This window comes from Lampris incognitus, chromosome 15, assembly GCF_029633865.1.
Source record: "Lampris incognitus isolate fLamInc1 chromosome 15, fLamInc1.hap2, whole genome shotgun sequence".
Classification (NCBI taxonomy): Eukaryota; Metazoa; Chordata; class Actinopteri; order Lampriformes; family Lampridae; genus Lampris; species Lampris incognitus.
In genome coordinates, this window is record NC_079225.1 from 37,711,514 (window position 1) to 37,738,204 (window position 26,691).

Here is a 26,691-nt window from a genome sequence, read left to right on the forward strand (position 1 = left end):
GCACACTCATCCATCACCCTGCTGGAGACCACCGGGCGAACCCACAAAGGAACTGACAGACAGACAGACAGACAGACAGACAGACAGACAGACAGACAGACAGACAGACAGACAGACAGACAGACAGACAGACAGACAGACAGAGACAGACAGGGGTGGACGGTATCATAACACACTCGTTATGTGTCTTGAGTCCCGGGTCATTCACCCTGCTTGGCAGAAGCGCCGTCGTCTCTACCACGGGGTGAACGGCACTTCAGTCGCCCCGCCTACACAAATACACGGCGTGCTGAGCGTGATGACGTCACGGCGTCGAAGAAGCGCCGTCATTTCAAATCGCGTGTGGTTTCGACCGAGGCGAGTTCGCCTTCGCCGAGGCGATTTTAAACGGGAAACTTCTCGAAGAGCGGAAATGTACAGCGGAGCTCTTACCGAGAGCACACCTGCCACGGCAATTACCCCGACACTCGCGAACCAAAAAAATGATTAAACTCTCCACAGTAGGGGCTCGAACACGCTGCAGCCAGCAGCATTACGAGGATTATTAAGAGCTCAAGACGAACCCGAAACAGACTTAGAAATAAACCCGCCCGTCAGTTCTGGCGTCGCTTTCCCTCCCCTCTCCTCTCTTCCTGTGTATGTCAGCATTTTACAGGAGCGCCGCGGAGGGCGAGGCAGCTCTTCCGAGGTCTGATTACGAACCGGACTGTCGATGAGCATCGCCTGAGCCTGACATGGCTTTTCTCCTTCCGCTTACTCCCGTTTCCTCTTCCGTCCTTTGTCGCCGTTCAACTTCCCAACAACTTCCTGTCTTTGTCACCCTGGATCTCACTTTCTCTTCTTGCCTCGCCATCTTTGACCCTTTGCTTCTCTCTTTCCTATGTGCAGGGGTTATTTTGGGGCCTGGGGGGAGACAAGAAGTCTGGCAGGATTGGGGCAGTAGAACACCAACACCTACCCTTCCTTCCACCCCTCACCCCCCCTCTTTGCCCCGCTGTCCCAGTTACCCAATCTCCACTCTGTGTGTGTGTGTACTAGGCCAATTTAAGATATCCGAGTGACAGTGTTCAATTCCTAAACCAGTGTGGGACGCCAGGTGTAGCGTGTCAGTGTGACACAACTCGGCGCCATACATTTAGAAAAGTGGCAGCTCTGCCCGGTAACATACGAGCCGACCCGTCAGTTGGTCTTGCGGCGCCAGTGCCAGCGCCCCAGCTAAGGGCTGAGGTAAACACTGGGGTATTTTCAGGTGGGGCAGAAGGTCAGGCAGATGCCAACTCTCCAGTTAGCTGGCAACAACCAATGAACTCAGCATCATAGACTTAAACTTCTGGGTTAAAACAAATGTGAAGGTGAGCCGGCTGAAACCAAATGATTTCCCCTCCAAGGATGCCCAGAAACACCATTCTAGTTTCTACAATTAACCTCAGCCAACTTAAAAGATAATTCATTGTTCCTATAACCTGGGTCTTACTATATTTATAGATTTTGCCATCGTCCATACTGGTTATGATATTTTACTCACGATTGGGAAGTCTTGGACATGGCAGCACCACCGGACACCGTTTTTCAACGGCATCTTTTTGGGGGTCACAAAAACAAGCTTTAAAACCGTTCTCTCAAAAGCCTCAGCACCCCCAGTTGTGTATGATTTCTCATTTTCTCTGACTTCTCTGTTATTCTGGCCGGGTATTTTAATCGATGGTTACTACGACCTCCGGTATGACAGTTACAACAAGTTGGTCATTCCTGCAGGTTGAAACAGGAAGTAGCTCAGCGATGTGAGCCACCATTGACAAAATACTGGACATTTTAGGTAATAGGTTTTAACTTGTACTTTTGTTTTCACTTTCAAATACAGGTTTCGGATAACCGGGTTAAATTGGACGTGTTGAAATACGTATGTCTGACTCCTGTATTACATGGCCCCAGAAGATGATGTAAATCTAAGTCTACTGGTCACATGTCCAAAAATGAAACCATTGAGTAAAATCATATAACCAATACTTTTTTTTATAGATTTTCCCCCCTTTTCTCACCAACTGTACTTGGCCAATTACCCCACTCTTCTGAGCCGTCCCAGGCTCTGCTCCACCCCCTCTGTCGACCCGGGGAGGACTGCAGACTACCACAAGCTTCCTCTGATACACGTGGAGTCGCCGGCCTCTTCTTTCACCTGACAGTGAGGAGTTTCACCAGGGGGATGTAGCGCGTGGGAGGATCACGCTACCAGTTCCCCCTCCACACTGAACAGGCACCCCGACCAACCAGAGGAGGCGCTAGTGCAGCCACCAGGACACATACCCACATCCGGCTTACCACCCGCAGACACGGCCAATTGTGTCTGTAGAGACGCCCGAACAAGCCGGAGGTAACACGGGGATTCGATCCGGCGACTTATTTTTCTAACAAGTTCGCCGTAAGATGGTTAAATTTGTCAAAAGTCGGGCAAAAGTTGAATTCTCTCTCCTGAACAAGTTGCTCAGGTCAAACTCGCTCTCCAGTGCAGAGGTCAGCCAAAATGATGGCGGTGAGAGTGAAGAGACAAAGGTTGTTCTGGGTAATCCATAATGCTCATCGCTAAGTAAGTTTACCCAAGACGACCTGGCATGTGTTCAGTGTGTAAAAAGGGCAGCACCTGTCACCTGTCGGTCAGATCACGGTGGGTCAGGTGGAAACAGTCCACCTTTGCACTTCAGCAGGTGAAAAGAAGCGGCTGGCAACTCCGCCTGTATCGGCGGACACACGTGGAAGTCTACGCCCTTCCCATCCACGGTGGCGGGGCCTCTGCAGAACAGGAAATTCGGCACGGCAGACTGGGATGAAAAGGGGGGGGGGGCATTCACTCCCGGAAAAAAAGTTGGGAAAAAAAAAACCCTGATAATGGCAGTTAACATGGGCAGCAGCACCAGACTGCAGCACTGAAATACCCCCACTGCTACCAAGAAATGCAGAGGAAAACACCGCATGCACTTCCCCTGCCTTTCACTACAAGCAGAGCCAAGTGGACATACTAACAGAGGGAATAAAACATCTTCAGCTGCTACATCCACTTCACATATTAGCATCTCCTCGACAAAACGCACAAATAACACACCAAACAATACCGCCTTTCTCCCTATAGTACCGCAAGACTCACAAAAGCCTCAGCTCACCAAGCTGATCCCCGCGAACGAGTGACAGAGAGACATACAGATAGACATGAAGAGAGAGAGAGCGAGACAGAGAGGGGGAGAGACAGACAGAAGGACAGCGGATGTAGCTTCTCACTACCCTATTCGCTCAGACATCCTCAGCTGAAACCCTGAAGAGAAAAATAGAAAAAAAAATAACCTGAGCTGTGCTAAAATGAGACGGTAGAGGAAGAGGAAGAGGTAAGAAAGAGGAGGAGGAGGCTGTGCACAAACCTGCCTCATCAGCTTTTCTGATCAAATTACTCTCACGTTCACACCTTGGGCCAGACATGATGAAATGGCCGTTCATCTTAAATCTTAATCACAAAAGATGACAACAGATCAATGTGACAAATGCTAACGAGAGGGAAGCCTGCCTCCGGTGGTGAATGTTTGTAATGCTTCATCACGATCAATGTTTTATTGGCATTTGTAGACAGCTGAAGAATAATGTTGTTTACTTCCACAGAATCGCAGCCCAGAAACGATGACGCCACACGTCCAGTTTTCCCAATCCATGGGTCCTTTCTTCCATAGCTTTACACGCCGATTGCTGGAAAGTTTGAGAAAGACTTTGGGGGTTTTTTTCAGTTGTGAAAATGTACTTTTTACAACTAGCTGTTTGCAGTACTTCCAAGAAAACAGTAGCTTTCTACTTCTCAGGTATGGTCAATGCGATCTCAAATTCATCTGGCTCAAAGGGACGCTTTATTATGGCGTTGTAAGTTATAGATTTGCTGACTGGCACCTTGAATTATGATGACAAGCGGACTACTTCAGACCATCTAGGAGATAGTTAGTCTTTTGACTACTGGCTGCAATGTGCTTCCTCCACAATGCAAATACTATCTTTAACCATGATAACCCATCCATCCATCCATTCATTATCTGAACCGCTCATCCTGCTCTCAGGGTCACGGGGATGCTGGAGCCTATCCCCGCAGTCATTGGGAGGCAGGCAGGGAGACATCCTGGACAGGCCACTATGCCATCACAAGGCCCATGCACACAGACAGACACACACACACCCAGTCATACCTAGGGACAATTTGGTACGGCCAATTCACTTGACCTACGTGTCTTTGGACTGTGGAAAGAAACCGGAGGCCCCGGAGGAAACCCACGCAGGCACAGGGAGAACATGCAAACTCCATACAGAGGACGACCTGGGTTGACCCACCAAGGCTGGACTACCTCGGGGCTCGAACCCAAATACTAACTTGACCCCAGCTTGGGAATGTCTTTTATGGGGGGGGGGGTGTCATAGCGAAGGGTCAGCTGGTGGAGGTTTAGTACCTTGCTGTGGGACACTTCTGCAGGGAAGCGAAGATGATTTCTAACAATCTGGCTTGAACCCAAGTCGTCCAGCTAAAGCATGATCCTAATGATCACTGGGCCACCATGCTGCTGTATTTACTAGTCACTATTCTTTCATTACATCAGGAGATGTAGTATATTTGTTATATTTGCTAAATATGAGTTACATACGTATGATCCCCGCCAAATAAGGCATTGCGTTTGGTCGACCAACGCTGCTCTCCGTCGCTGCCCGCTCTGAGTCAACCGCGCACGTGCATGACTCACATCAACCATCGGGTCAGATCGGGTGGCAACAGTGTCAAAACCAAAGCATTATGTATTTGGGTACGAGTCTTGAAAGTAAGCAAGAAGTTGATCGTATTTCACAAGTCAGCGAATCATTAACTGCTGATCTGAGCACAGGAGACCTGGAGGAACACTGGATGAACCAAAAATAATAACTTCTGTCTTTATTTTCACAATACAATAAAGCTGGGTAAACCTGGGCACACGTGCGACTCACATTTACGGTTGACTCAGATCGGGCAGCGAGAGTTTTTTTTTTGCGACCCACTTCGGGAACGTCTGCCTCTGATTGGTTAAGGTCTGGGAACGTCTGCCTCTGATAGGCTAAGGTCCAGGAACACCCACCTCTGATTGGTTAAGGTCCAGGAACGCCTGCCTCTGATTGGTAAAGGTCCGGAAACGTCTGCCTCTGATTGGTTAAGGTTAGGGTTGGGGTGAGGTTAGGGTGAGCCAATCAGAGCTTTTGTCACACAGAAGTTTTATCTAATGGGTTGGAAAAACGTTACGTGTGATCGGGCAGTGACATGATCAAAAGTTAATCCAAAAAATGCATTAAGTTGTTAAGGAACGACTTCCTCTAGGCTGCAGTCATAACAGGAAGTGCTGCACATTCTTGTCGCTGCCCAATCTGAGTCAACCGTAGATGTGAGTCGTACATGCGCGAGCGTAAATGGTTAACCCGGCTTTACTACACAATGAAAATAAAGACAGGGTTAGACCATAGTGGTTACATGGTGAACCTTTTCTTTTTGGAAAGTGGAAGTTCATATTAAATATGGTCACATTCGTGCAAGGGTCCGCCGCCGAGGAGGCCGCACATCCATAGACTGGCTGACAAAATTTTTATTAGGCAGATTTTTTCGCTCGAGAGCTGCATATAAAACTTTTTTTTTTCCAGACTTCCCGTCCAACCAACTTGGGCGCTGCGCAAAAGTCATATAATGGCAGGAAAAACACTGGCTTTTCTGTCCGTGTGTGTGTGTGTGTATCCGTCTGCTGCTATTCTCACATACTACCGGGACTGTTAGCTTAACAATTTGTGTGCACAGTTACGACTGTAAGATCGAGAACCTCTCATCGTTGCGGTGATTCAAAACTTCTGAACAACACGTTTTATACCACAATTGATGGTTTGTCGCCAACTCTGGGCACCGGAGAAGGGGCGATGCGCCTGGTGAGGGGGGATCTGCACTCTGAGCGCACTCTTCCAGTTACTATATTTGGGATATTTCTACATTTATACACTTGCGCATGCTTATAAATGTAGTTGTGTGTGAGTGGAGAACTGTAAGCAGAGTGCTTTACGTTGCTTTTTCCAATACAGATGAAGGTTAGCTGACTGGATGTAGCATGACTCTTTCGCTTTGTCATTAAAAAACCACACACGCACACAGGAAGACACTTGACACGGTCACACGGACGCGTTGACACGGTCACACGGTTGTTCACATCGAGGAGAAAAATACTCCTTTCTGTGTAAAATCAGGAGACCACAGGAGACTAGCTTGGTCTAGTCAGGGAGGCACGAACTGAGGAAGCCTCTTGGATGAGAGGCGAAGCGTCTTCACGGATGTATGCCGGGTCCAGTTGCACTTGATTCAACTCCTTTGGATAACAATGACCTGGATGAATGAGAACATTCACAGACAGGAGACCACAGCAACTGCATTCAACGCCCCCTCCCTCCTTCATAAACTGTTGCTGCACAACAACTATGGAGCAAAGCTGAACCAATGAGATGACTGGTTGGGTCCTGGCTGGATGACTGGTTGGATCCTGGTTGGCTCCTGCAGCCAGTCTGGGGAGGTCTCCCCACGGAGGCCGAGCTTCCAGCTGGCCAGTGTGTGCGTTTGGATGGGCTGAATACTTCAGATACTTCAGACAAAATAAAAAAGTCTTTCCACTGTGTCACATCATCACAACTCAACGTGACCCCGGGCTATCAAACACTTCCGAGACAGGGCGGGGGACGTCTTCTGTCACTTAATGACATCTGTCCAAAACACTGACAGTATTTGGAAACACCGGTCAGTGTGAGGGAGGTCATATGGTGTAAGACCCACCTCCGCGGTTCTCCCATTTACCCGATCTCAGTGATTTCTCAAGTAAAGGGGTTCCAACAGACGGTGCTGGTCCAGCACACATAATATTTTCCCTTTTTTTTTTTTATTCTCCAGTCAACAAGTTTCTAGTGTAGCTGCATCGGCCATTCTTTTACGACGTTAACTACAAAGAGCCAGTAGTTTCACTCACAGTCAAAAACCAGTTGGGAAAAATGTCCAAAATATAGACATGGACCAAAACGACAAAGGTAAAAGAGAGAAAAGTTGATGCACCTGCAGAAGGCAGTCGTTCGATGGCTGCTGCAGTGTATAGGGGAAAAACCAGCCGTAGCTTTTATGAGGCATACTAAACTTGACTACTGTAGACTTAATAAACAGAGCAGACACACACACACAGACACACACAGACACACACACACACACACACACACACACACACACACACACACACACACACACACACACACACACACACACACACACACACACACACACACACTCCTTGAAAGCAGCCTGCGTCCGGGTGTCTCCGCTACTCACTCCTGAGGATGATCTGAGCGCGGCTGATCCTCTGTGGACTCGGAGGGAAACGGCTAACTCTGCTAGCTGCAGGCATGGCTGTTGACACCTCAGCGAAGGGGGCCTTGGGGGTCCTCAGCTCTTTTCCGTTGGTCCGTCTCCCTGTGTCAGTGTCTCCGTCTGTGCCTGTCTTCTTATATATATATATTTGTATAACTACAAAAGACTATTTCTGTCTATCTCTCATCTGTCTGAGCCCATCTACTCACCTGTGCCACCTCTTATTTTCAGTTATTTACTTCTCTCTCTCTCTCTTTCTTAAAAATCTACTAGACTCAATACTGTCATCATTTCTTTTGGCTATGCTATTCCTGTCTCTGGTCTCTCGTCCTCGTCCGTTTCTTGCTACCCGCTCTCCATCTGCACCCTGCGAGCTGGATCACCAACCTGCGGTATGATGCCACAGACCATAAGCACATCAACAACATGAAAAGGTGGGGTAGGCAGACGTTTGGGCTTGGGGGGCGAGGGGGGGGGGTCGATGATGTAAGCTCGGTGAAGGGCTGTCACAAGCCCACAAACACATGCCAGATGAATGTGGGGCATGCATGTGGGGGCGGGGGGGCACCCCTACAAAGCACCCCCCCCCTCCCTGCCACCACCGTCACTACCGAGCTATGCAAACAAACTCATTTTGGCTTTGGAATGTAGGTTGTTTCTAAGGGACCAGGGCGAGATGTCACTCAGTTTGGAAAAGTTGCTCGTCTGTCTCCTCTTTCTTCTTTCTTCTCCTCTCGCTCTCTTTCCAAATCCTCCCACACATCTTTTTCCTCCCTTGACAAACTGGCATGGGAGGAAAATCACTCTCACTCTGTGTGTGTTCATGTTTGTGTGTGTGTGTGTCAGTCTGTCTGTGTGTCCCCATCCTTATTTGTGTGTTTCACTACATATGTAGGTGTCTCTCTCATTCTTTGTATGTGCGTGTGTCTCTTTCCGTGGGTCCCTGTGTGTGGGTCTCTGTTATTCTCTCTTTTTCGGTGTGTCTGTCTCTTTCTGTGGGTGTGTGTGTGTGTGTGTGTGTGTGTGTGTGTGTGTGTGTGTGTGTGTGTGTGTGCATGTGTGTGTCTCGCTCTCTCTCTGTCTTTCTCCATCTCTCTCTCGCTCTCTCCATCTCTCTGTCTTTCTCTGTCTCTCTCTCTCTCTCTCTCTCTCTCTCTGTCTGTCTTTCTCCTCTGTCTCGCTCTCTGTGTCTCTATTACACCACATGCCGCACCTTTGTAGGGACCATAGAGCCTCAAAATACACGGCGATCCCTAGTTAGCAACTTTACCACGTCCCAGTTAGCAACATGCTATTTCACACCCTGTCTCTGCCTGTCTGGACGAATACGACCAGAGAAAGTCTGACCGGCTGGAATGTGCCGGCCCAGCAAAGAGCACTTAAAGAGGTGCCCCGCTGACGCTTTTCTGCACCACTGTTGCAAAATGCAGCAGATTTCCACGCACAGATCAGGGGCTTCAGTAAAAGCATGTCGCCACCCGAGCACCCCGGTCATCCACTTGTCTTTTAGAAAGTGCAATAAATTGAAATTTTGTTTCACTACCAATCATTTTTAAAATTAGACCTCACCGTTTTTCCAGTGGTTAATACCTCATGGATAGCTTACATCTTGAATATATATATCAGCGAACTATTCATGTACTGGTCGAGAGAAAAGTAGTTGCTACCACGAATGTGTGAATTATCATTTTATGAACATGCACGACTTCATCACCAGACAGCAAAAGCCTCGGGTTGGCTGATAACATCGTTGTGTCCTATGATGGGAAGTGTTTGTGCGCCGGCCGTCCTCACTGACTGACACCGTCATTACTCACAGAACGGATGCCTCGCTGTGAACTGAAATCCTTCAATCTGATTCATATCGAGCGCCAATATTAAAAAAGGGAGGGCAGGATTTTTGAGGCCTGCCTTTTCCACAAGGCTCAGCATTTTCGGTTTTTACCGATTTTCACCGAAAAATACCCAGATTTTGTTTAAAAGGAGCAGTTCGGTTTAGACTGATTTCCACCCGGATTTTACATGTCCACATATCCAGAAGTTGTTCCTGTTCGTGTGAGGTTATGTAACAGTGCCCTCTTGTGGTGAAATTCGGTATGCTGGATGGCTTTGAATAATAAAAACCGAAAACGCTGAGCCTTGCTTACACAACACTCATCAAGCCTCTGAGAAGATTTAGGAGCACATTTATAATTATTAAAGGGGCATTTTCTTACAAAAAAAAAAAAAAACTATTACCATTTGCTACCAATGCTCAAAATAACCAAACATTCATCAGTATCCTGTGCAAGGCAATCCATGTCCCCGCATGTGCTGCAGTGATAATAGGATCAAAAGGTAAAACCATGGGGCATCCGGATGGCGTGGCAGTCTATTCCGTTGCCTACCAACATTGGGATCACCGGTTTGAATCCCCTCGTTACCTCTGGCTTGGTTGGGCGTCCCCACAGACACAATTGGCCGTGTCTGCGGGTGGGAAGCCGGATTTCGAGATGTGCCCTGGTCGCTGCACTAGCGCCTCCTCTGGTCGGTCGGGGTGCATGTTTTTTTGGGGGGGAGACTGGGTGGGGGGCGAATAGCGTGATCCTCCCACGCGCTACCTCCCCCTGGCGAAACTCCTCACTGTCAGGTGAAAAGAAGCGGCTGGCTTCTTATCGCAGGAGGCGTGTGGTAGTCTGCAGCCCTGCCCAGATCAGTAGAAGGGGTGGAGCAGCGACCAGGACAGCTCAGAAGAGGGGCCGGATACAAGGGGGGGGGGGGTAAAAAAACAAACAAACAAGTAAAACCATTTGAGGCGTATGTGAAATTGTTTTCCAATGACTTGTGAGAATACTGCAGGAGACTTAAAATAAATATATAAAAATAAATAAATAAAATAATTTGCCTCTACTGCTGAGTCACATTAAACTGACCTGCATCAAGTCAGTCCAGACACAATGGGTACAGAGCCAGACAGGAAAGCAGGTGTAGACAGACTGATAATACAGCCCAAACGGCTCCACACATTACCCAACAAATGAGGTAATCACACTAATGAGACTTTCACAGTCAGCAAAAGAAAAAAAGACTGTGCATACGGACGTCTGTAGACATCTGTGCAACAGTCATCTTGTGCATCACATGGACCCATCTGCACCTCCTGTCTCACAGAGTACGCATCGGCTTGCCAGATTCACATCGAGCTCTGTTATGTGTCAGACCACAGGAGAACTGGAGATGAGGAAATGTCTTTCAATAGCACATTTGCCTTCTCTCTCTCACTCTCTCTCTCATGTCCCACCTCCTCACTGTCCTCTTTCTCAGCGCCTGGAGGTAAATTAACTCCTCTTCTTTGTTTATTAATTCTTCCACCCTAAAAGGTCCATTTTGCAGGTTGCAACTAAGACGTCATGGGAAGCGAGGTCTATGAAACAGGGTCAGTACTTTCAGTACACTTCCACTTTGCTCAACTGTGGAAGACAAAGAGTCTGTGTCCAGTCTGGCAGACTGTCCATACGGGTAACATGTCTGCTTCCTGTTTAACACTGGAAGCACCTTAACCGTCACAACAGACTTGTCAACAGAAAGTGTTTTTATAGCCAGTGCACAACACAACACAACACAACAGGGCAGGGTAGGACAAACTGTTATTTTGCCCCATTGTTTGTCAATGGGATGTTGAAAAGTAGCACCTCTGTCGCTGTGAAGCTTCCATAGGTGTTAATCCATGGATGTGTGTGTGTGTCTGTGTAAGTGAGAGACAGAGAGAGTGAGTGAGTGAGAGAGAGACAGTGCATGAGTGAGAGAGAGACAGTGAGTGAGACAGAGTGAACTGGTGAGAGAGAGAGAGAGAGACAGTGAGTGAGTGAGCTAGAGAGACACAGTGAGTGAGTGGTAATATGTATTGTTACATCATGCCAATAAAGCCATTTGAATTTGAATTTGAAATCTAAGTGAGTGAGAGAGTGAGCGAGCGAGCAAGAGACAGTGAGTGAGTGGGAGAGAGACAGAGAGACAGTGAGAGAGTTGAGTGAGAGAGAGACTGAGTGAGTTGAGTGAGTGAACAAGAGAGAGACAGTGAGTGGATGAGAGAGAGAAAGTGAGTGAGTGAGTGAGTGAGTGAGTGAGTGAGTGAGTGAGAGAGAGAGACAGAGCGTGAGAGAGAGAGTGTGAGAGAGAGTGAGTGAGTGAGAGAGAGAGAGAGAGAGAGAGAGAGAGAGAGAGAGAGAGAGAGAGAGAGTGTGTGAGAGAGAGAGAGAGAGTGAGAAAGTGAGTGAGTGAGAGAGTGTGTGTTTGCTATTGTATTTGCAATGAGGGCAAAGTGACATTGAGAAGGTTAACAGGGGGACTTTGGGGTCAAAAGGTTTTATTTTCAGGACAGGCTCTAGGGGTTCTAGTTTGAGTTCATTTTTCCACAACACACCCACTTCTATCATTACACCATGCCGATGTGTGTACCTTCCTTCCTACCTACAAATCAGTCCATCTGCCCGCCCATCTATCCAGCCAGCCTTACATCAGGACCAGAGCTTTACTTGCCATATAAGCTTTCACTGATGAAGACTTTGACCGGGGGGGGGGGGGGGGGCGCGGCGGCGCTGTTCATATTTTAGTGGAGCTTTCCATTTTTTTAATGTATTTTATCCTTGTTCCAAATTGAGAAAGGTGATATATGCACGAGTATATTTACACTAGAAAAGGAAACTGGGGGCACCTGAGTAGCGTGGCGGTCTATTCCATTGCCTACCAACACAGGCCAGCGGTTCGAATCCCCGTGTTACCTCTGGCTTGTGGCCGGGTGTCCCTACAGACAGTCTGCAGGTGGGGAGGCGGATGTGGGTATATGTCCTGTTCACTGCGCTAGCGCCTCCTTTGGTCGGGGGGGGGGGAATAGCGTGATCCTCACAAGCGCTACACCCCCCCGGTGAAACTCCTCACTGTCAGGTGAAAAGAAGCGGCTGGCGACTCCACATGTATCGGAGGAGGCATGTGGTAGTCTGCAGCCCTCCTCGGATCGGCAGAGGGGGGTGGATCAGCGACCGGGACGGTTCGGGAGTGGAGTAATTGGCCGGATACAACTGGGGTGAACCCCCCCCCAAAAAAAAAACAATGAAAGAAAAGGAAATTGGGAGATAGTGATCACGAATCTATTCAAATTCAAAACCATATTGCAACGAGAAGACATGAATATGAACACAATCAGATCCGGGAACAGTGGGAATATTGCCCTCTACTCTTCCTCGTTACCACCGTCTGTCCGGCCATTTTTCTACCCATCTGCTGTCTCACCCCCACCCCCTGCCTGCTTCCTATTCCGTCTTCCTCTCCATTTGCCTTCACCATCCCTCTCTCTCTCTCTCTCCGTGCCTCTCAGCAGGGGAGTCAGAGTCCAGACCAAAACACAGACACACAGCAAACGGCCCGTGACACCCACAGCTCCACCTTTCCCTCCAGCACCCTGTCCTCCCCTTCTTCCCTTCTCCCACCATCCCTCTGTTCTGCTCTACTTCTGGCCTTTTTAGGGAGAAAATGGTAAGACAGAAACAGAGTGTGTGTGTGTGTGTGTGTGTGTGTGTGTGTGTGTGTGTGTGTGTGTGTGTGTGTGTGTGTGTGTGTCAGGCTCGTCCATGTCTGAGCTCATGGTCTTCCATCCATGTCATGCAACTCCAAAGAAGAGAACACGATACGAGGTCAACACACTCTCACAGTGACCTGGTACAAAGTAGTGACGTGTACAAGCCAGGCAGGTTTACATCAGCTGAGAGTAGTTGGTGAGAAGGTGACACACAATCACACACACACACACACACACACACACACACACACACACACACACACACACACACACACCCTGAACCTTCTTTGGCCTGACTGACACTTCCCACCATTGGTGTTTGAGTCTGTGTGCCTTGGAATGGTGACGCACACATACAGAGATGCACGAGTATGGACACACACACACACGCACACACACACGCGCACACACACACGCATGGACACGCCAAAGTTCGAGTCAGCAGTAGGTCAGAGCCACTCGCTTGCCTCAGATGGAAACTATTCTGTACTTTGTTCAATAGTTTACTCACCCATTCAGTCACAACACACACACACACACACACACACACACACACACACACACACACACACACACAAAGCCTCACCTCAATTCATGTACCTGGCTTTGTGGAAACTTGATACGGAGGTATTTTCAGTGTGGCAAAGCCAAGCTGGTTTTTATGTCAACAAAAGAGCAGCGCTACAAATCACTACATGTATTATAATACACTAATTATACTGTGGGGAAAAACCATATATATACCCCCCCCCTTTTTTCTCCCCAACTGTATCCGGCCAATTACCCCACCCTTCCGAGCTGTCCCGGTCACTGATCCACCCCCTCTGCCGATCCGGGAGGGTTGCAGACTACCACAGGCCTCCTCCTCCCATACATGTGGAGTCACCAGCCGCTTCTTTTCACCTGACAGTGAGGAGTTTCACCGGGGGGACATAGCACATGGGAGGATCACACTATTCCCCCCCAGTTCCCCCTCCCCCCCGAACAGGCGCCCTGACCGACCAGAGGAGGTGCTAGTGCAGCGACCAGGACACATACCCACATCCGGCTTCCTACCAACAGACACGGCCAATTGTGTCTGTAGGGACACCCGACCAAGCCGGAGGTAACACAGGGACTTGAACCTGCGATCCCTGTCTTGGTAGGCAACAGAATAGACCGCCACGCCACCTGGACACCTGTGAAAAATAATTCAACCCATGTAGAGGATGAGGAGTCGGTGTATTCCTGAAATAATCTTACATCAAAGACAGAACATTCCTCGTGTTGAACTGGGTTGGGTCAGAGCAGAACCTCAGAGGGGGACCAAGTCACTTACACTTTGGGGAAAACTTATTCGATTCCCAGTAAAGAGTCATATTTCATGCACAAGTTAAACTGCCGCCCGTCCACCCTCCCTCTCTTCCCTCAATCCATCATACCATCCTTCCCTTCCGTTCTACTTTGAGGAAAATCCTTCTTAAGTCAAAGTTCATGGCTCGTCCTTATCGAATACTTCAAGGTGAAGGGGGAAACGGTACAGAGAGGGCAGAGGGCAAAGATCGCCAGCTGAAACTCAAACCTGAGATACTGCATAGGTGCTTATGTGCTCTACTCATCCTTTGATACATACCAGACGTATTAGATCAGAACACATGGCTAACCCCCTCCCACCCACCCCCCACACACACACACAACTGCAGCACCGAGCACACCGCCACAGGATTTGCAGGTGACAAGATGCTAAAGGCTAAAACTACAACTGGCTAAAGTAAAAATATGTATGCTACACGGGAGAGAAGGAGAGAAGATGTGAGAGGAAAGTAGAGGACAGGAGGAAGAACAGAGGAGAGGGGAGGTGAGGGAGGGTGGCCGAGGAGTGAAAGGAAAGGTGAGAATAGGGAGGGGAGGAGGGGAACAAACTTTGGGAGAGGAGACGCGAAGTAAGACGGTAAAGAGAGAAGGACGAGAGGAGAGAGGTGTAAAATGAACTATTCTTAATTGGACAGACGAGTTGATTCTCAACACCGGTGAGTCAAGTCCGTTTTATTTACACGGCCCATTATCACAAGTTTCCCTTAGGGGGCTTTACATCAACACAACATCCTGTCCTTAGACCCTCGCGTCAGATAAGGAACTACTACTACTACTACTACTGCTACTATTACTTTCTGCTGCTCCCGTTAGGGGGCGTCACAGCGAATCATCTGTTTCCATTTCTTCCTGTCCTCTGCATCTTCCTCTGTCACACCAGCCACCTGCATGTCCTCCCTCAACACATCCATAAACCTCCTCTTTGGCCTTCCTCTTCTCCTCTTCCCTGGTAGCTCCATATTCAGCATCCTTCCCCCAGTATACCCAGCATCTCTCCTCCACACAGGTCCAAACCATCTCAATCTTGCCTCTCTTGCTTTGTCTCCAAACCGTCCAACCTGAGCTGACCCTCTAATATACTCGTTCCTAATCCTGTCCTTCTTCATCACCCCCAGTGAAAATCTTAGTATCTTCAACTCTGCCACCTCCAGCTCCACCTCCTGTCTTTTCATCAGTGCCACTGTCTCCAAACCATACAACATAGCTGGTCTCACAACCATCTTGTAAACCTTCCCTTTAACTCTTGCTGGTACCCTTTTGACACAAATCACTCCTGACACTCTTCTCCACCCACTCCACTCTGCCTGCACTCTCTTCTTCTCCTCTCTCCTGCACTCCCTGTTACTTTGTACAGTTGGCCCCAAGTATTTAAAGGAACAACTCCCGAAAAACCCTTTAACAGGGGGAAAAAACAGGGAGAAACCTCAGGGAGAGCAACAGAGGAGGGATCTCTCTCCCAAGACGGACAGACGTGCAGTGGATGTTGCGTTTACACAGTTTACAAAATACAACATCGAAAGAGGATAACAGAATTATAATGGAATTACAGGATAAATGAAGAATATGATGAGGAGAATGGCTAGTACTGTAACTAGTTTATATTTTATTTGGAAAAATTTTGTGACTTGCTTTACATTTGGCCACAGTGGTCATTTTCCTGCAGTGGTATCTAACAAGATATACGTAAAACACTGCAGTATGCTCACATCAGACTCACAGCTGGAGGGAGGGAGGAAGGGGGGAGAGAGACAGACAGACAGATGAACAGACAGAGAGAGAGAGACAGACAGACAGACAGACAGACAGACAGACAGACAGACAGACAGACAGACAGACAGAGTGACAGAGACAGACGGACAGACAGACACAGAGAGAGACAGAGACAGAGAGATGGACGGACAGAGAGAAAGACAGACAGAGAGACAGAAGGACAGAGAGAGACACAGACAGAGAGACACAGACAGAGAGACACAGACAGACAAAGACAGCCAGACTGAGACAGACAGAGGGAGAGAGAGACAGATAGAGAGACAGAGGGAGAGAGAGACCCATGGTAAAAACAGCAAGCGTAGTAAAGACAGGGTTCCTACACGTTTTCTATTTCAAAATTCCAGACTTTTCCAGACTCAAGTTTCCAGACTTCTCGGTAGATTTTTCAGACTCAGCCAACCAGGCTTTATGTTCGGGATTGTCAAGCAAGCCCTCAGAAAACTAGCCTTTACCCACTGTGGCCGTTCAGTCCACACTCCTATGCAGAGAGTTGGACGATGTTCCACCGTCAATCATCTCCGCCCAAAGAGGAAGTACACTAACTGGTGCTGCCTATACTCGCAATATTTTCCTTTAACTTACTGAATAAATAATATTACATTATTGTTCCCCCATAGTTTTTAGTCTCTCATATAAATAAGAACTGAAAATTAGCAGAAAAAAGTAAAAGAATTTAATTTTCACGGTGTCTGTGCAGCCTTTATTCACTGTGTCCATGGAAATGATGATGAACGCAGCTGTATGGTCTCCTTACGCAGAAAAGATAGTCCGTTTACTTTTCTGGTAACTACATCACTGCATAACTCCTAAATGTCCAGACAAGCCTGATATCTGGTTATTTGCGATGCTATGTACAATATATATATATGCAATTCAATTTGGTCAATCTTCATCCAACCCTCACCTATGGCCATGAGCTTTGGGTAGTGACCGAAAGGGTGAGGGGAAGAAAAAAAAATAGTGTGATCCTCCCACGAGCTACGTCCCCCCGGTGAAACTCCTCACTGTCAGGTGAAAAGAAGCAGCAGGCGACTCCACATGTATCGGAGGAGGCATGTGGTAGGCTGCAGCCCTCCCTGGATCAGCAGAGGGGGTGGAGCAGTGACCGGGACAGCTCGGAGAGAAGGGTAATTGGCCAGATACAATGGGGGGAAAAAGGGGGGGGGGTATTTCTCCCTCATTCTAACAAAATGTCCACTTACAATACAGACACAACACGGACTATGTAGTGTCTGTATTGTAATATGACAATATGACAACATATGGCTGTCATGTGTGATATGACAGCCGGCCAAAGAACAGCCAGCCATATTACTGTTCACCTCGAGTTAAGACACTGACTCAACACTAGAGGGGGGGAAAAACAGCCAAACAAATAGCAGTCCATTCCAATTGGGGCGCAATTCTTCCCAAAAAAAAACCCAAAACAAAACCTAATTCTTTAACTTTAAAAAATCGAGGGTTTCACAGCCAGGTCTTGACAGGTTGTAAAGGGGGGCAGTGACCCACAAAAAATAAATAAATAAATAAATAATAAACCAGGAAGTTTCTTATATCATTCACCTATCACAAATTGTCACCATGCACAGCTAAGAGAGGATAAGTGACTGGTACGACCCCGGTGCTTAATCCTGTGGTAGGTGTTTAGCGCCCGCTGAGCGGGTGACGGACGGTTAGCTCCGAGTGTCCACAGGGATTGTCGGGTCAAAAGATGGCTGCTACTAGAATAGGCCTCACCAGCAGCTGCTGTCAGGACAAAAATACCACAGCAGAACAGCAGGGTGAAAGAGGAAACCCTGTCCCCTACCTCTGCGCTCTACATGCAGTCCACTGTACCAACAACAGGTGGGGATGGAGAGGGGGGGGGGTAAGAATTCAGACCAGATACAGATTTGGAAATTCAAATCATACAAAATGTAAACACAACAAACTTGGCCCTCTTCACTGACTACACCTAAGAGGTTGTGGGGGTATGTCGGAATTTCAGTTTGAACCGGCACCTAATCTGAACCTGACTGACCGAGGAAAAATATACCCCAACCCAAACCCATGTAGCAGAGACGGGCAACATGATCCAGGAAGGGCCTATGTGGGTGCAGGTCTTTGTTCCAACCAAGCAGTTACACACCTGAGTCTACAAATCAAGGTCCTTAGCAAAGACTATAGCCCCCCCCCCCCCACAATTTTCCTCCTTTTTCTCCCAATTGTATCCGGCCAATTTTGAGCCATCCCGGTCGCTCCCAGTTGCTGCTCCGCCAGCTCTGCTGATCCAGGGGGCGCCCCAACCGACCAGAGAAGGTGCTAGTGCAGCGACAAGGACAAATACCCACATCCGAATTCCCACCCGCAGACATGGCCAATTGTGTCTAGGGACGCCCGACCAAGCCGGAGGTAACACAGGGATTCAAACCAGCGATCCCGTGTTGGTAGGCAACTGAATAGACCGCTACGCTACCCGGACGCCCCCGTAGCCAAGACTATAGGTTGAGTAATAGAATCAGGTGTGTAACTGCTTGTTTGGAACAAAGACCTGCCCCCACACCACACCCATGCAATGGGTAATGCAACAATGTGTCCACTTGGGGCTGTTAAAGGGTATTAACTGAGTATTCCAGCCCCCTTTTTGGATGAAACTACCACAATCACACACTACTAAATGTAATTACTCGGTTCTTCTGGGTTTTTGACAACTTTTTTATTGCACTCTTATTCTGCTTTTTACTACCGTGTTTCACCTTGGTGAACCAGTCCTAGTTTTCACCACTGATATGGTGTCACTTCCTGAGAATTTAAATAATGCAACTGTTGACTGCTCCAGTAGTCGGTACTGCCTAACCACGGAGGGAACCAACTTTTTTTCCGACAGCTGACCGGCTCCAAAATCTACCAATCTGATGCGGCCAGCGTAACTTTCAGAAAAGAAAACCCCAAACCATCAACAGATCTGTGGTGAGCTGGTCTACAACCCACACCTTTAGCACACAAACCAACTTCAACGAAAGCAAAAAGTCTGCATGCTTGGTCTCATGTTTACTCCTTAAAGACGCGTTTCCTGTTTGAAACTATGGACAGAGAGGTGGGGAGGGCAAAAAATGAATACCAGTTGTGAACACACACTCGGGGGGGGGGGGGGACTTGGAAACAGCACTGCGGTTTGCATGCTGGGAGATGCCAAGCCCCAACAACATTACTGCTGCTTTAATGAGGAGAGAGGGATGAAGGAGAGGAGACCGGGGGGGGGGCACAAGGTAAAAAGGGAAGGAAATGGGCAGCCATAGAGAGAGCAGAGAACAAAAATGAGGAGTGAAAAAAATGGAGAGACATAGGAAAGATCAATGGAGTTTAAAAAAAGCGAGGAGAAAAAGAGAGAGAGGGGTCATGTGACGATGAAGTTAAGAGCCAAGCGAGTGGGAGATGGCGAGGAGGAGTGGGAGAGAGAGAGACGGAGAAAGACGAAAAGAGTCTGAGGCCGTTTTTGGCTTTGCTGTTAAGACTCTTTGTCTGGGGATACTGCTGCAAAACAGACTGGCCGTGGACCTGAAACGCTGCCATTTTTTTTTCCATCCCTCAACAACAAGACCCTCAGACGACTGACCATCCAACTTCATCAGTATTCACTTATCCCTGTGGCAAACTTAGTTGTGTTCCGACCAAACTATTGAAATAACTGGTGGAATTTCCACTCGTGTCTTAAAGGCGAGCACGCCTCTCTGTGGGCAAGTTTCTGAAGTTTCTGTTTCTGCAACAGATGAAGCAGGATTTTAACATCCGGTGGTTAGAGAGACTAGCACAGCAGCTGTCGGTGGTGTTCAAGTGTCCTTGAGCAAGACGGAAACCACTGAATCCATCCCTGCTTCTTTCTTTGTGAATCATGACGGATTATCGTACGGCTGCCGGGGTTGGAAAGGGAGCAAAATACCGCCCCCCCCCCAGAGCTCCACGGTAAGTCCGGCGACAACACCCCCGCCTAGCTAAACATGCTCAGCCGAGCGTGATGCTACGCCACACAGCTAAGCACTGATGCTGCCGACCTGGTTGATCTTAACTCGTTTTCCAGCTTTTCCACCCTCGCCGTGTGTTACGCTCACCTGCCATGTTTTTTTTTTCCCTGAACATTTACAAGCGACCACAATGAAAACTTCGAGCCATTAATTACAATATGCAAATTTCTCTGAACTAATTGTAGGTTTGGATGTAAACATGCTTTTGTGTTTGAGTGTTTGTGAGAAAGAGAGAGGGGGATGGAGAGCTGTGTCTCTGGTGTGTTTCTGGAGAGATACAAGACAACAATAGCCGATCCTCTCGCTTCCTCCTTCACGCTCGATTATATCTACTCGCCATTTTATTTGTCGTTTGAGAATTGTTTCGAACACCTCACAATGAAATCATACTACCATAAACGTACGTAGACCTTTATGGAGTCATTCTTCTTTTGCGTGAAAAGATACAGCTGGAGTGAAAGTGATTAATAATAAAGCCGACTTTTGAAAATTAGGATAATGTACCATTACATACAACCAGTGTTGTAGTACTCGAGTCCAGGACTTGGACTCCTCGACTTGAGCACTGATGACTCGGAGTCAGACTTGGACTCGAACATTGATTGCATTCGGACTCGGAAGTTGGAGATGAGGACTCGGACGTGTTAATAAACCCCCTTTGAAGTGGTGACAGCTGTGTTTTGGTTTCATGTAGACCTTTTTTATTTGTATATCAGCGTTTTTACGGTGCCAGAGCAGAGCACTGGAGCCCATCTTGGAACTGGACTCAAGACTCAACCTTGATGACTCGGACTCAGGTAATGGGGACTTGTCTCAGACTCGACTCAGACTCTCTTTGGGGACTCGGACTCAAACACTGGGGACACGAGACTCAACTCGGACTTGAGGTTTAGTGACTTGACTACAACACTGCATACAACCCCATCAACACCATGTCACAGACCTCTCTCTAAGATGCTGCAAAAGAAAATGAAAACATGATTATTTACTCCACATGACTTGTATATCCACTGAGGAATAAAGATTCAAGTGTTCTTTCCAAAGTAAAAATGGCCTAAAATGTCTCCTCCCCCAAACAATATAATTGAAATATCAGCAGTGTTGTACAGCTGGGATTGGGCGGATGCGCTCGCTGGAAGCCGTTTAAATAATAATCATCAGCTCGGTGGAAATTCTGCCATTATGGAGCAACAGGTGTCATGCTCAGCCAAGCTAGCGCCGCGGTGGTTTGAGCTAACACTGAGCTCAGCAGGTGGGGCTGTACTCCCAAATACAGGATTGCAGGTCTGGAGTAATGAGCTGTGTACAAAGAAATGCACCGTACATCCCCTTCAGCCATCCAGACCACATGGGAGGGTGTCCATTTAAAAAGGTGCTTCAGTGTGCTTCATTTCAACACAAGGTATGACTCAGTGAATGAGACATCTTCCATGTTTCAGTCACTGAAACCACCTTTAATTACAAGGGTTTGTAAACCGTTTCTTTAAGACTGGTCTAAGCACTCACTGAGCCCCAATCCAAGACAGCGCCAGGTGTCTGTGGAGGGCTGTGTGCTGGTTTTGAACTTCATAGGTTTTAGACTCGATTACAACAGCCTTGATCGTCATCGAAATTAAACAACACACACATTTTAACTGCTCTATAAATTCATTCGTTCATCAGCAGCCGCTTCTCCGGGGTCGGGTCGCAGTGGCGGCAAGCTAAGTAGGGCACTCCAGACGTCCCTCTCCCCAGCAATGCCCTCCAGCTCCTCCTGGGGGATCCCAAGGCGTTCGCAGGCCAGATTGGACATGTAGTCCCTCCGGCAAGTTCTGGGTCTACCCCGGGGTCTCCTCCCAGTTGGACGTGCCTGGTAAACCTCCAAAGGAAGGTGCCCAGAGACCATCCTAATCAGATGCCCGAACCACCTCGACTGGCTCCTTTCAATGCAAAGGAGCAGCGGCTCTACTCCCAAGCTCCCTCCAGTTGTCCGAGCTCCTCACCCTATCTCTAAGGCTGAGCCCAGACACCCTATGGAGGAAACTCATTTCAGCCGCTTGTATCCGCGATTTAGGCAGAGTTGACTGGCTCTCATGTCTTTCCTCTCATCAGTAAAATAAAGAATATACACTAGCCTTTCATATTACATTCAATGTGTACAATTATCAGAATAATACGAACATCCAGTACTATCAAAAATATGCCTCTTGTTGAAATGTTCACGCCTATTATCAGAACAAGTCGGCTTGTGTTGCAGTGCAGCTATTGTTATCAAACAGTCAATCAATTCAAAGAGTCAATCAATTTGTTAACCACATCAGGTCTATTCCGCATCAAATCTCATTAGGACCATTATGTGCTATTTACTTACCCTGACTATCACCTTTTTAGGCCTACTTCAAATATCCAGTTGTGCATATTAATTTTACTTACACCTTGCTAATGTGCTGGCGGGCCTGCTTGCTTTTTAGTATTGTATTCCCGTCCCATGTCTTGTAATTATTCCCAGGTAATTACTCCCCAGTAATTACTTGTAATTACCCCCTGGTAATTATTATGGCGGAAACCATGAGTGTGGTAGAAATACCAACAAACTCTCTCATGCGGCTCAAAGGTGTACTGCAGATACAAATCTTAAGTGAAAGCCCATGGAAGAAATTCTGCTAATTTATTTGGCAATCCAAATAAAATCTCGCACGACCCATTCTCTAGTATTGACTTTACTAGAGTGTGTGTAAATAGCCAGCCCATACCAGACTTGATCATGGCCTCAGAGTGTGAAAAGATATCCCGATCTGGCATCTGTGATATTGCCTTGAGTGATATAAAGTGATTTTCTAAATCACAGATACATACAGATGTACAAAACATTACTCAACTGAGAGGTTTGAACATACACTTTCTGAGAAGGGCTTTTAACTTCTTGGGGCCATGTTGAAAAGAATTGTTTTCACTTTATCATGTTATCCCTTGGATTTTTATGTCTGATAGTCCATAAAATAAAATCAATCAATCAACGTCATTAATGAGGAGGAACATATGGTGGTTGGGTGGACAGGTGGAGAGAAACGCCATAGATAAATAAGGTCCTCTAGAAAATTCAGCAATCCCAATAAGTTGGCCTGATGGCCTCTACAGTAACCACTGGGGCATTGGCACAGGGCATCAGGACATGGGGGACAGCATTAGCTTGTTGTCTTCATTGGTTTGTCAGTCACATGTCCTTTGTACTGATAGAATATAACCCTTTGAATGCCTATCTTTGTATACATTTTGTTTATTTACTACTGCTACTTCTACTGCTAATACTACGACTAATAATAATAACAATAATGATAACAATGATAATAATAATAATAATAATACCGCTTCTTGTGATGACAGTGTAATAATAACCAGGAAGTCAAAGTTACTGCTATTACAAACAATATCGCCATGGATCTACATTTTGCCCTTTTATTTTTTCTTTTGGATTTTCCCCCATTTTTCTCCCCAGTTGTACCCGGCCAATTACCCCACTCTTCCGAGCCATCCCAGTCACTGCTCCACCCCCTCTGCCGACCCGGGGAGGGCTGCAGACTACCACATATCTCTTCTGATACATGTGGAGTCGCCAGCCGCTTCTTTTCACCTGACAGTGAGGAGTTTTGCCAGGGGGACGTAGCGCGTGGGAGGATCACGCTATTCCCCCCAGTTCCCCCTCCCCCCTGAACAGCCGCCCCGACTGACCAGGGGTGACGCTAGTGCAGCGACCAGGACACATACCCACATCCAGCATCCCAACCGCAGACACAGCCGATTGTATCTGTAGGGACGCCCGACCAAGTCGGAGGTAACATGGGGATTTGAACCAGCGATCCCCGTGTTAGTAGGCAACGGAATAAATCGCTACGCTACCCGGACACTTGCCCTTTTATTTTGTGCATTTTCTTTCAGTTTGGAAGGATCGCGTTATGGCACAAGTAAACCGAACCTTCTTTCTACCATCTGGTTTTCTCTTTCATGCTTACAAAGACACACACACATCATCATTAGCACCATTAGCATAATGAGGTGTATCAATAGCAGGTTAATAGTGGCGGGATTAGCGTGTGGCGTGAGACATGGCTTAGGAGGGAAAGAGAAGAGACAGACTACGATGATAGAGAGGAGAGGACATGGGATCAGAGAAACATAAGGTGGACAAAATGAAAACACCAGGATTTGAGTGCAAGACAACACTGACTGACAACAGAGAAAAGGGGAGGATGAAAAAAAAAGGAGACGGTTGTACTGGACACAATGGATGGATCACAGAGACGTGTCTCCCTGACCTTGAGCGTGTAAACACATGTATGCTTACAGATTCACTCGCACAACTCAACGCTTATCTTCGATTCCCCAGCTGTCCTTCAGATACTCGTATCTGCCGGTCTCTCAGTCACCATGTGAGGCGAGCCCGACGGGTGATAGCGAGAGATGGGGGAGACTGGAGCAGTGAAATGACTGGAGGTTTCAGAAAACCAAGGTCACGGTGCACTACTTAAGTCTGGATGAATGGCGCTGAGATGACTGTGGTAGAATTAGGTTCGGCTGTGTGCGAGTGTGTGTGTTTGTGCACACTGTATGTTTGTGAATGCTATCATTTGACTACTTTTGTGGTTGCATACAGTGGCTTTATAAAGTCTACACACACCTGTTAAAATGGCAGGTTTTCGTAATGTAAATAAATTAAACCAAGATAAACCGTGTCAGTATTTCCATTTTTTTTTATTTGAAATTGCAACCTACGCAATTCAAGTGGAAAACAATAAGACGCATTTTAGGGAGAAAAAATAAGAATGGGGCGTAGCGCTCTATTCCGTTGCCTACCAACACAGGGATCGCCGGTTCGCATCCTCGTGTTACCTCCGGCTTGCTAGGGCGTCCCTACAGACAGCGGGTGGGAAGCCGGATGTGGGTATGTGTCCTGGTCGCTGCACTAGCGCCTCCTCTGGTCGGTCGGGGCGCCTGCTTTGGGGGGGAGGAAGGGGAAACAGCATGATCCCTCTCACGCACTACATCCCCCGTGGCGAAACGCCTCACTGTCAGGTGAAAAGAAGCGCCTGGCGACTCCATGTGTATCGGAGGAGGCATGTGGTAGTCTGCAGCCCTCCCCGGATCGGCAGAGGGGGCGGAGCAGCGACCGGGACGGCTCGGAAGAGTGGGGTAATTGGACAGGTACAACCGACAACCATTTTGTCTTGCGGTTGCAAAGCATTTCAGCTGCAACTGTCTGCATCCAGGGTTAGAAGGGAGGAGTCTTGGCGTTGGTTAGAGTTCACACATTACTGCCTCGTAGGGCAAAAAAGCAGCATACCGAGTAAGGGGCCGTTTACACGGCAACGTTTTTAACATTAAACGGTAAAGCACTGTTGCGTTTTGGCTGCTCGTTCACTCGGCAACGGCGTTTCGGGGGGCCTGAAAACGCAAACTTTTGAAAGCGGCTTCCTCTCGAAAACGCAACTCCAGCGTCGCCGTGTCAACTGTGAAAACGAAGACGTCACGGCTCCACTTCGCACATGCGCGTTACGTTCTCAGTCCGATAGCCACGCGCGAGTAAGAAGACAACGCTAACAATGGCGGCTTACCGAGCTGTGTTTGCGCCGTCATCTCCGCTATGTTTCACCGCCAACTACTGGCCTGGCATGCACACTACAGCGTTTTCAGTCGGTTTTTTTTCTTCTTCTTCTTCTTTTCCGTGGATCCGTGCGCACACGGATCGTATTCAAAACGATGTCGTGTGAACGCGGAGCTCCTTTAAAACGCAAAAGAAAAACCTTTCCGGTTTTAGCAAAACGGCTTTCGTGTATACGTAGCCTAAGAGCAAGGCTCCGCGTTTTCGGTTTTTATTTTTCAAAGCCATCCAGCATCCCGAATTTCTCCACAAGAGGACGCTGTTACATAGCCTCACACGAACAACTTTTGGACCCGTGGAAACAGAAAATCTGGGTGAAAATCAGTTTAAACCGATCTGGTCCTTTTTCCAAAAAAAAATCTGGGTATTTTTCGGTTAAAATCGGTAAAAACCGAAATCGCTGAGCCTTGCCTAAGAGTCAAGAAGGTTCTCCCTGGTTTCCGAGACGAGAGAAGGTGTCCTTTATTGGGCCAAATTGGAGATGAGTTGAATAATTCAGCTCCTCCATTCATCCTCTGTCTGTCTTATCACAGATGCAGCAAAAAACAACCCAAAACTTTCAGCACCAACAAAATCCTGCTCACACTGCTATGGTTCCAGTTTCAATTCCCACCAGCTTCAGCCACACTAAAAATCCATGTCCTTGGGGTATTGTGCAGCACTGGCATGCTATCTCCAGATTTAAGCATTCCCCACACGGCCTCCGCTATATCACTGCAGTGCAGAGCCGGAGCCGCTGTGTGAGGCGGCGGCGTACCTGTTTCCTGGGAGTTGAGCACCTCCAGGGCGTGCATCATGGCACTGGCGAATACGTTGGCGTCCTCCTTGCTGCCGAAGTTGAGGCCGTAGACCTGCCTGGCGTCACGCCACTGGTGGAAGGTCTGCGTGGCCTGGTTGTACTTCAGCCCCTTGGGAATGGCACAGTTTATCACCACCTGGAGACAGCCATAGGAAGAGC

General features: G+C 47.8%; 1 protein-coding gene across 1 annotated transcript in view; it reads right to left on the bottom strand.

Moving 5' to 3' along the window:
- LOC130124862 (protein enabled homolog) overlaps positions 1-26,691 on the bottom strand; it is a 160,096-nt gene that overhangs the window by 37,447 nt on the left and 95,958 nt on the right. The window contains exon 3 of the mRNA XM_056294208.1: positions 26,491-26,668. Within this exon, the coding sequence (XP_056150183.1) occupies positions 26,491-26,668 (178 nt within the window). The remainder of the gene's footprint in view (positions 1-26,490; positions 26,669-26,691) is intronic.